This window comes from Gavialis gangeticus, unplaced genomic scaffold (genome assembly GCF_001723915.1).
Source record: "Gavialis gangeticus isolate Ggan-Ray unplaced genomic scaffold, GavGan_comp1, whole genome shotgun sequence".
Taxonomy (NCBI): Eukaryota; Metazoa; Chordata; order Crocodylia; family Gavialidae; genus Gavialis; species Gavialis gangeticus.
Window position 1 is genome coordinate 67,565,623 of NW_017729022.1, and position 11,584 is coordinate 67,577,206.

The window sequence follows — 11,584 nt, forward strand, 5'->3', positions numbered from 1 at the left end:
AGGTTGATATGGATGGGGGTAGGGGGAAGAAGGGGGTGATGCCTTCCTTTGTAGTAGGGCATGTGGCCCTCTATCTGGGATCTCTTAAGCATATATAGAAAACATTTCATAGAAGCAGGACATTGCCTGTTGGGGATTGCCTGCTTTACCTGTAGTAGGTTAGGGTGTTAGGCCTGTGTTGTTTCAGGGTTGATGTGTTATGTAGAGTTTATATTATTGTCTCTATGGGAGAGTTTGAATAGGAATGATCCTGCCTCAGGCAGGGGGTTGGACTAGATGATCTCTGCAGGTCCCTTCCCGCCCCACTTCACTATGATTCTCTATGATTCTATGATCAGTAACAGAGTCCTTGTTTTCTGTCTGTAAGCTAATTTATGGTCTATAGCAAGAATGTACCTTTTACCCCATGACTACTAAGTTTCTTTAGTACCCATCCTGTTCTCATCCGCCCACCCCTGTAACCTGTCTAGGTCTCATTGCAGCCTATTCCTCCCTTCTAGCGTGCCCACATCCCCCCACATCTTTGTGTTGTCTGCGAATTTGAACAGGGTGCTTTTTATCCTCTTGTCCAAGTTGCTGATGAGGATGTTGAACAGTGCAGGCCCAAGGACCGAGCCCTGGGGGACCCCACTGCCCACATCCCTCCAGGTCAAAAATGACCCATCCACCACCACTCTCTGGGTGCGGCCCTCCAGCCAGTTGGCGACCCATTTGACTGTGTGGGTGTCGACACCACAGTCCCCTAGTTTTTTAATGAGAATGGGGTGAGAGACAGTGTCAAAGGCCTTCCTAAAGTCCAGAAAGACTACATTCACTGCTACCCCTGTGTCTAAGGATTTTGTGACTTGGTCATAGAAGGCCACCAGGTTGGTCTGACAGGACCTGCCTCTAATGAACCCGTGTTGGTTGCCCCTAAGCATAATCTCCCCTGCTAGCCCCTTGTGGGCATGCGCCAGGATAATTCTCTCAAAAAACTTACCCAGGATCGAGGTAAGACTAACTGGCCTATAGTTTCCTGGGTCCTCCTTCCTCCCTTTTTTGAAAATGGGAACCACATTGGCCCTCTTCCAGTCCTCTGGCACCACACCAGAGGGCTTTTGTGCCCTCTTGCCTCCTTTGATCCATGTTGGGATTACCTCCCTTTGGGCTTGGAGGACCGTCTCCTTAAGAAATGACCACTCTTCTTGGACACCCAACTCCCCTCCCCTCTGGGACCTCAGTGCCTCCCCGACTATTCTCCTTACCTCATTGAAGTCCGCCCTCCTGAAGTCCAGAGCTGCTGCCTTGCTGCAGGCCTTTGCCACCTTGCGCTGGATGGTGAATTCCAGCAGGCGATGATCAGCCCTGACCAATGGCTCTCCAGGCTTTTCTTGAACACCTCCAGTGATGGAGTCCACAACTTCCCTAGGCAGTCTGTTCCACTGCCTCACTGTTCTAACAGTGACATTTTTTCTGGATATCCAATTTAAACTTACTTTGCTGCAACTTCAAGCCATTAGTCAGCATCCTCCTACCTGCAGCAAACAAGAAAAGGTGCTTTCCCACTTCTTTATGGCAGCCCTTCAAGTATTTGAAGATCCATGTTCACCATAGCAAGGTTAACAATAGTAACTTCAAATTTTGTATTGGTGCTGTTACATTTAAAAGGGTGTGACTTGGGCTGAATGAGGGACAAGATGCTAATGAAACTCTTATTCTCTGTTATAAAATGAAATGATTGAGTGTGTTCCAAGGTGTAGGCAGGTTACCTAGCCTTCTGGCTGGCTTTCTTCCCTGAGGAGTTTCTCAGCTGGTCTTCCCAAATAAAAGTCTTTAAGCAACAAATGAGCAAACATATAAACAAACAAAATCAGACCCTGCTGCTCTGTTCTGGACACAAAGATGGGAGCACCTTTGGCTCTGGCCCCAGCACAATAGCCTGACCCCTCCACATAGCAAGCTATTGTGCTCACAATCCACTTCCTCCTCCTCCCCCACTTACCCTTCTGGTAGCTTTTTTAAAGCCCCTAACAGGACACTCCCTATCCCCACAGCTGGGCTTTCTCAACAGGTCAGACTGTTCCCTCTGGCTTTCTCTTATTGTGACAGAAAAAGCCAATGGTTTTACAAACCTTATGGTTTTACAAACCATAAGGTTAAGGCATGCCCATTCTGTAGGCAGTGGCACACAAGGCAATGATATAGCTAGCGTTACATCCAGCTGCCTTTGACTTCCCAACTTAAGTGGCCATGTAACCTTTTACAACCATTTGCTTTGATATAAGACTAAAGGGGCTTGATTTCATGTCTGTGGAGTTGTAGCAAGATGCCATAATTGCACTGCTGATGAACCCCTTATTGTGAACTCCGGCAGCACAGCCCAGGCAGAGGAAGAAGAGCAAAGCCAGACTAGAGATCCCTTCATGGGTGTTGTTGACATATTGGAAAGCTATGTGTGGGACAGCAGTCCTGCCCGCTGACATTTAGGAAACCCCTTATTGTGATAGCCACCACTAAAAAAATCTTTTTAACCCTTTATTAAAGAGACAGAGGGAAAGGAGGAAAAACATGGCATTTAGAATATAAGGTATTATGGAAGATTATTTTTCTTTATAATATCCTAAAATATCTATTCCTTTTTCCTTTACCTGTAGATTTTTTTTTTTTGATAAGGAGAAGCCCTTATTGATTGTTGTTTAGATAATATTTTAGATGGCATTAACTATACTTTTTGCAGAAAGAGAAAAAGTTAATTGAAATGGTCTGGAGCTGGTCTTGCAGCTGTTGAAGTTTGACCCTGTTTTCTTTAAAAGGCAAGTAGTCAAGAGAGAGAAAAGCATAGCAAAGAGAAAAAATGCAGCTTCTCACTCTGGCACAGATTTTCACTTGTAACATGGCTGCTGGAGAAGTACTGGCATATCACATGGCTTTATCAGCCCCTTCAAGACTGAGACCTGAATGGACCAGTGTAAGGCAGTTTATGGAATTGTTTTAGCTGCTTCTCTAGTAATATGTAAACAGCAGTATTGCAAAAGGTGGTGCCATTTTGGCTGGTTAAGTCAGCTGAGTATTAGATGGAAGATAAAGTGAGAGAGAAATAAGGTGGAGAAGGAAAATGACACATGAAGATGGGTGACTTGCAGAATCCTATTTGTTGAGTAACCCTCAGATAAGCTATGTCTAAGATGGGTTGGCATCCTCACCCCATTAATGTTAACTAACTGGAGCATATTTCAGTGTTTTTAATTATAAACATTTCCTCCTGTTTCTGGCTCATTGTCCTGCAAACCCAGGACTTTCTCAGAAGCCTTGAAGATCTTTTATCAGTGTCCTTTTAATGTAAGCAGTCCACTTTGTACCGGTCTATTTGTCTCCAACTTTCCTGACTTTCCTAAACAATTTTATGTAGCAGGCTTAGTTAGACAATAGCCTTGGACAATTTAGGGCACAGGCCTTTGCACAACAGACCCGGTTGTTTAATATATTTATAAACTATCGGAAGGAAGGAAGGTGGTGAGCAGAATGATAACTAATTCTACAGATGACACCAGGTTGTTCAGGTTAATCAGAAACAGGGAGGACTGTGAAGAACTTCAGAGAGACTTAAACATGCCAAGTCAGCACAATGGCAAATGATATTCAGTGCTGATAAATACAAAGTAAAGCACACGAAGGGGTAGGAGGGGTGGATAAAACTATCCAGATCCTGTGCAGGGTTCTAAATTAACTGTATTGGCTCAAAAAAGGGATTGAGGCATCTTTGCAGACAGCTCAGTAAGAACCTCTGTTCAGTGTATAGCTATGGCAAAACGTATCAAACCACCAGGTGGTAGGACACATACAAGAATGAGACGGTAAACAATACACAGACACTTATAATGGCTTTATATAAAGGCAGTGGTGTTACTATAGGTAATTGTACCTAATTATACCTGACCAGAACTGAAGGGAGTTCTGAGGAGAGTGATAAAAATGATCAAGGGCCTGAATACATTCCAGCGAAGGTAGATTAGCAGTTTCTGTTCTCACTGGTTCTTGACACAAGAACAAGGAGACATGCAATGAAAGTGAGAAACGGACAGAAAGAAATACCTTTTTGGTCAACATAGAATTAAACTTGAGAACGCATTGCTGCAGGATGTCCTGCGGGGCAAAGAATGTAGCAAGATCCAAAACAGGATTGGACATTTATATCAATAGCAAAGACTTCCAGAATGGTTATAATTATACCAGTTGTGTGGTACAGATATTAAATATTCAAGCTTTGGAGCATAAGATGATCTGTAACTGTTGGAGATCAGGATGAGAAACAGTGTCCTCATCAGGTTACCCCACAGCTGCCTACTATGGGCTGCTTATATCTTCTCTTGAAATGGTTAGTACTGGCTGCTGACTAAGACAGAAGAATGGCATAGATGGACTTTGTGCCTGATCTACTTCAACAGTTTCTGGCTTCCTAAATGCACTAATTAAATATGTTAACTTCACTATCATTCTCTCTTAGCAAACAGTGTCAGTTCTTTTTTCTAGTCATCTCTCCAACACCAAACTATGGACTTAATGGACAAAATGCTGGAGTGTGTGTGTTTAGAAAATACTACAATAGTCTAAACCTCTCTCAATCACTCCTAGACTTCTCTGTTGAGATATTCTGTTGATTGTAATGATTGTTTTTGCAGCCTCAGCAAGTCCAGCCTCAGCCAATGAAATCACAGATGCAGCCTCAGCCTGGACCCCAGCTTGGACAACTGTCCCAGCCACGACCACCTCCTCAAGGTACTATATTCTATAACCAATAGCATAGAAGCCCTATACCAGTGATTCCCAACCAAGGTGCCTCAATATCCTCTCAAGGGTGCCACGGGGTGCTGTGCAATGTTAGTACCGTTAAGTTTACAAACATGATTCACAAGATAAACCCAGAGATTTCAAATCGAAATCCATAGTTGTGGTCTTTAAGGGTTCTTTGCAACAGAAAAATGGCTATGTTATTTTTGGTAATAAAAAAAACTGAAAACTAAGAGCTGGCATTTTTCGCCTATTCAGGGGTACCTTAAATCTAAAAATGTTGACAGCTACTGCCCCAGATGGATCAATTTAGCATCCAGTTCAAACGATACAGAAATATTTCATCACTGAAATTGCTGCCAGTGCCATAGTGAAGTAAGCAGCTATTTAATAGTTCACAGCAATGCTCCACAACAGTTCAGGACAGGAAATAATGCAGAAGAGTACATGCATTTGAAAATGAAGCTAGAATTGCAAAGTGGAGTTGCCTGAACTGGAATTTGGGCAGGACACTGGAATAACAACTTTACCCTTGCACCAAGTTCTTACAGGATCTTTACTAGGTATTAGGCTGCACTTGGATAAAATATTATGGAGCACTCTTTTGTCTATTTTCACTTGTCAAGAGCATAAATTTGTGTCTGTAGAGTGGTTAAAAAGTCACATCCAACTTCTGCTTTGAGGCTCTCCTACCTAAGAAATGCTGAAGCATCCACCTACTGATAATGGGATAGTAAAAAGGCACAGCTAGTGATATGGTATAAAGAGGCATAGCTGGTGATACGGATAGTAAAGAGGCATAGCTGGTGATGTGATATACAAGTGCCATATCAGCCCTATCCAGAGAAGGAGCTGCTGATTCAAACGAGCAGACACTGCTTCCATTATGTGGCAGGGGAGCTCATTTTCCCACTGATTCCAGCCTTCCTCTCTCACAGTTCAAGCTTATGTATAATATTCACTATGGACAAGAAATGGAGAGTGCAGCACCTTAAGATGGATCACAAGGGAGAGTGCAGCACCTTAAGATGGCTCTACTGGGGGGAAAGGAAGGCAGTGGTTAAAGGCAACCGTAACAACTCCAGAGATGTGGATGCGATGCCGGTGGCATACAAATGAATGGTGACTGGTGTCCATAACTGATTTGTTCCTAATTTCTCTGCATGAAATGAGCCCAAATATTTCTCTCTTTATTGGGCCCATGCATCTGCTCCTTGTTTGATGCATGTCTTCTGCACCCTGTATCTGTCTCATGTATATGTTCTTTTCAGGAGGTCCACGCCAGCCTCAGGGATCTCCATCTTCCCGGACAGGAGCACCTCCCCAACAACGGCTCTCTCCTCAGGGACAGCAGCCCCAAAGTCCCCAGTCCAGCTCACCTCAACAACAGAGGTCACCTGGATCCCCACAGCAATCACGATCAGCCACTGGGACCTCCCCAGTTCAGGCCTCCAAGCCAGGCACCTTCCCTCCACAACAGCCTCGGCCCCCTGCGCAAGGACGGGCTCCTGGTCCACAAAGCCTGGGTGAAATGTCCAAGCAGCAGGGCCCTCCACATCCACATCTAAAGTAGGTACCCTTGAAGCTAGTAGATTTGGAGAAGGGGCTGTTGCCAAAAAGGCCTTAGCTTGGCACAAATGTCAGCTCTTCTCGGAGCCCCATTGCCTGACAGCTCAGAGATGAAGGCCTAGGCAACAGTGGCATACTTGGGGCATGTCTGATTGTTTCTCAGAGGGGAAAAAGAGGTTCTCTGAGTCTCAAAGATTTCACATTTTCTTTTCATTCACTCCCATGCTCCTTTCTCCTTGCCCCTCCTCCCCAGCACATCCCCAATAACTCAACACAGCTGTCACTCTCTCAGACAAGGCATATTCCCCTCAGAGCCTCATGTGCCCAAGGGATTTAGACAAGTCACTCATTTACTTTTCTCTGGGATTAGGGTTTACACAAGACTCTTTAAAAATTTCCCACCTTGGAAGCAAACTTGCGAGCACTAGGATGAATTGGGCTGTATGCAGTTGGTCACGACTGATGTAAGCACTTGGTTGGAGTAGAGCAGGCCTACACAATACAGTGCTTAAATCCTTGATAGTTTCTCTTTGTTGGTACCTTTGTTAGAATCATAGAATCATAGGGCTGGAAAGGACCCCAAAGGATCGTTGGGTCCAGCCCCCTGCATGAGCAGGAAAGACGTCTGAGGTCAAAAGACCGCAGCCAGGTGGCTGTCCAGTCTTCTCCTGAAGACCTCTAGGGTAGATGATTGCACCACCTCTAGGGGGAGCTTGTTCCATAGTCTGGACACCCTAGTTGTAAAGCGGCTTGTGCTACTGTTTAGAGGGACAGTATCTTCCATGAGTTTGTGGCCGTTGTTTCTAGTTTTCCCCCAGGGCGCCCTGGTGAACAGTTGTTCACCGAGCCACTGATGTACGCCTCTGATATAGCAGTAAGCCACAATCAGGTCCCCTCTCAGTCTTCTTTTCTTTAGGCTGAAGAGTCCAAGATCCCTCAGCCTCTCCTCATATGCCTTGCCATGCAAGTCCCTGATCATGTGGGTCGCCCTTCTCTGGACCCTCTTGAGCGTGGAGCAAACATGGAAGCAGCAGCAGTGGGAAATGTTTCCAAGAAGTATTTCATGCAAGCAAGGCAGTGTCGTCACAAGAACAAATGGGAATAAACTGTCCACAGATACATTTAGGCTGTATATTAGAAGAAGGTCCCTAGCCATCAAGGCCGCATCCATACAAACGCAGACATTTGTTTCCCCAGGGACAAGTAGCAGTGGCACACCTTGCCATGAGCATTCTGGTGTGCGGTAGGTTACCCTGGGTGGGGTAGAAGAGGCTGGGGCCAGAAACTGTGCTGGCCCCGGCAGTCTTACCTGGGGTCCTGGGAGCCTTGTGGAGCTTCAGCTGCAGTGCTCCTGCAGCAGGGAGCCTGGCCAGCAGCCAGAGTGTGACTCCAGCTGGCCAAGCTCCAGTTTTGGGTAGTGTGTGTTGCCGCCATGTGCACCACCTCACTTTTTTTTGGCGTGGGTTTTTTTGACCCTGGGATCAAAGGTCCAAAGGTCTGGGACTAAAGGAACAAAGGTCTAGAATAGTCAATTGGAGAAGTGGGTGAGAACAGATTAAATACCCTTAAAATGGAGCTTGATATGGTTATGTACAGGATTACCTGAGGTGGCTGCATGTAGCTGGACTTGATGACCCAGAAGTCCTTTCCAGTCCTATGTTACTGGACAAGGCCTAACAGGCTTGGTGCACTGCTAATTATACAAACCCTCAGATAAGGTATGATTGGGTTTCCTGCCAAATGAACCAACGGACTCTTAAATCTGGCCTCAGCAGCTTTTGCCAGGGGGCAAGTGAGAGCTTGGAAATGTGCCTGATCCTCTGAGAGAGCTGCCCAGAGCATGAACCATTAAGGTGGCTTTGAAAGTAAGCTCTCATCCTGCCAGAGGCAGTAATCCCTTGGTAGGGTTAGGCCTTCACCTTTTTCACTTGCTTGTTTTGCATTTTTATTATTTGTTTGTTGAGCTTTTTAAACAACAGGTTTGCTGCAAGGTATGTATTACATATTTCAGGTGGGGGAGTCACAAGCCAGAACCAGTAAGGGGAGTACAGGGAGGCACCACAAATGTTGCTGGATATGGCCAGCTGCTCAGTTTAGCTGTCATGGTATTCAGTGGAAGTCATTCCAATCACTTTAATGAGAGATCAGTTCAAATAACTGCTATTGATTTGTGAGTTTGTTTGTTTTTTTTCCTTTAAATGAAGGCTTTGAAAATCCTTCCTCAACTTTCCCACCGCTCTGAACATAGACTGGACCATGAATATCAGTCATTCCCTCCCTGTAAAGGACCCCTGTGACTTCCCAGTGAGACACTGCCCTTTTCAGTCCCTTATTGTAGTTTTAAACTTAACTACTGCAATTGCAACACACAGCATCACACAGCCAGCTTTAAACTACCACCTTCTCCCACCCTTAGTGCCTGGATGAAACCTCAGATTCTTGCTGAGCACAAATCCTCTTTCTGTTTCAGCAAGTCCCAGTCCTTGACAAACACCTTCAGCATATCTGACTCATCTCAGCGGGGGAATGCCAGTGAAGATGAGGCCAAAGCTGAAACCATCCGCAACCTGAGGAAGTCATTTGCTAGCCTGTTTTCTGATTAATAGCCTTGAAGTCAAACCAGTGATTTTGTTAGCCCACGTTCTTCATATCAACCTGCCCGATGTCATCCAGGAATTTACTCAGTGGTAAATAATGGTTCATGCAGAATCTGAACAGAACCCCGAAAGAGATCTTAGCTTATTCCCTGGGTAAAAAGGAAGTTAGAAATCTGTACATCTTTCCATTTTAATTGAAGGATTGTTCCAACATCGATCAGAAAAGTGATAACGTAAAAACACTGCACTTTCTTACTTGACCCATCCCTTCTTTGTGTGTACATAGTCAGTTTGCTTGAATAACCCAAATTATTTAGAAGTTATTTATATTCCTATTCTGCCTCTCAGAACCCGACACGAATAGGGGTGAGCAAACTAGCCTGTCTGTTGCCTTGCATATAATCTATAGAAGTGTTAACAACTCAATTCCAATTACAGAATCTTTATTCTTCTTGAAGCTGCGCCAGAAAGTGTGTCAGCTGATTTCAGGTGGAAATATTTAGGACCAGTAATTAGAATAAGCATCAGTTTACTTGTAAAGTAAGTCTTTTTGATCTGGAAATCATGGCAACATAATGAATTTGGAACCTGATGAAGCCAGCTTTACAAAGTCACTTTTCTGAGCAAAACCATATTTCAAGTCAAACTTATGTCTTGAATATCAGTAAACTCCAGAGATCACATGAGCAAGGCTTTATGATAGACGGGTCTGCTCAGGATCATTTTTTCAAAAGCAGTTTAAATGTCTCTGTTTCATGTCTTGAGTTTATGTTCCTTGTATGTGTTTCCTGATTTCCAAAAGAAAGGTGTCATAGTCTAATCCTGCAGCTGTAACTCAAAAATAAACCAGAAAGTGGGACTTGCACACGTCTTGCAAAAAAAGCTTGATAATTTATGTTCGAATACAGTTCACACAAATTCCAGCTAAAACCCTTCTAAGCCATTGAGTCTGAGTAATCTGATGACTTGTTGGTTACATCTGCTTAAATGTGTCCTTTGAGGGAAGTGTAATTAATAGCAGAATGCGTAAAGTGTTCATAGCTGGTATTGACTGTTCCGTGGTACAGAATGGATAGAGCTAAGGGAGGAAATCCTGGCCCCAGTGAAGTCAGTGCCACAACCCTCATTGACCTTGGTAATGTCAGGATTTCACCCCCTGCAGTTAGCACAGGGTGAGAGACCTGTGACTGGACGTCGTCTCCTGGAGAACCATGTTACGTGAGTAAGGGAAGCCTCAGGGCATCACATAATTTACATGTAAAGGTGCATGTACAGTCAGGTCACAGCTGGGACACACCTGTATCTGATCACCACGTTGGGGTGACTGTCCTAATGAACATCCTTTGAGCAAGGTACTGATCAGTATTAGGGGGACTCCAAGAGATCATTTTTACTTGGAGAAATCCAACGAGACCAGTTCCCTTCTGACATGACCTTGCTGACTACTGTTGTTTTGGATTTTTTTTTAAACCAACCCCAATATACAACCTCAGGGCTGGACTCGAGTTCATGGCCCCTTTTGAAGCTCATGTGGGGTTCAGTTCAGGCACACAATTAGGGCAAATACAGATATTACACTTTTACCAGTATAAATGATCAGAAACCGGTCCATACCTGTAATAGAAGTTCAGTGCACACAGATTGGTTTAAAAATGGTGGAAGCTGGTCTCCACCAATGGGCAAACGTGTGTTCTGTTCGCTACTGATCTAAACAATGCCACTTACAGAAAACTGCATAACTTAGATTGATTTTGCCTTGGGCTTTTTGAATGTACGTACCTAGCCTAGGGGTATTCATAGATCAGATCAGGACTGGGCAAAGTCCCAGATTAGGGTCACAGCAGACTCCATTTTCCAGCAGCCCATGCCCTGTTGCTGTGGCCAGTTTCCATGGAGACCCCAGAAGCAGTGCAGCCATGACAGCATGGGGCCAGGGTTTCAATGGAGACCAGCCCCAGCAGCACTGGCAGAGCACATGGCAGGGCGGGGAGCTGCTGCGGGGCCGAGATACTGCAGCAACAGGAGCTCTGGACCACTGTCATCTGCCCAATCGTATGCCCTGCCAGCACTGCTGGGGCTGGTCTCCAAGGAAACCCTGGCCCCACACCATCACAGCTGCACCGCTACTGGGGTCTCCATAGAAAACAGCTGCAGCAACCTGGGCAGGGGATGCTGGGAAATGGAGTCTAACCACTGGCCAGATCTCCAATTTAGCCCACCCCTGGATTAGATACATTTCACCATACAGCTCAGTTTGTGGTTTAATGCTGTGCTGTAATCTGAAATGGCATTGAAAAACCCAGATAAACAAGCGAGGCTGCAGCTTTGCTCTCTTGGACTTTACATCAAGGCTGGCAACACTACCTGCAGGGCACCTGTAATGAATGGGTAGAACTAGTGCAGCACAAAAAGCTCCTAATTGTCCTCCTGACTGGTCTTTGTGAGCAAAATGGCTTTGGTGACCTATGCATTTTCAGGCTGGCCACCATGCACTGGGTCCATTTGGCACCTCATTGGAGAGCCATTTAAGCCAATGATTTGTGCCTGGAGTTTAGTATAAAAATGGAAAATAAACACTCCTAATCCATTTTTTTTTCTCTAGCTACACATTGCTTTTCCAGGTTTGCTAAGCAGCTAAACATGGTGCATCA

The 11,584-nt window shown here is 44.9% G+C and overlaps 1 protein-coding gene across 1 annotated transcript in view; it reads left to right on the forward strand.

The window, feature by feature from the left end:
* The window catches only part of SYN3 (synapsin III), a 328,068-nt gene extending 318,883 nt beyond the window's left edge, over positions 1 to 9,185 (forward strand). Inside the window, exons 11-13 of the mRNA XM_019515812.1 lie at positions 4,659 to 4,755; positions 6,039 to 6,336; positions 8,807 to 9,185. Coding sequence (XP_019371357.1) covers positions 4,659 to 4,755; positions 6,039 to 6,336; positions 8,807 to 8,939 — 528 coding nt within the window. The 3' untranslated portion in view covers positions 8,940 to 9,185. The remainder of the gene's footprint in view (positions 1 to 4,658; positions 4,756 to 6,038; positions 6,337 to 8,806) is intronic.
* Positions 9,186 to 11,584: the final 2,399 nt, after the last annotated feature.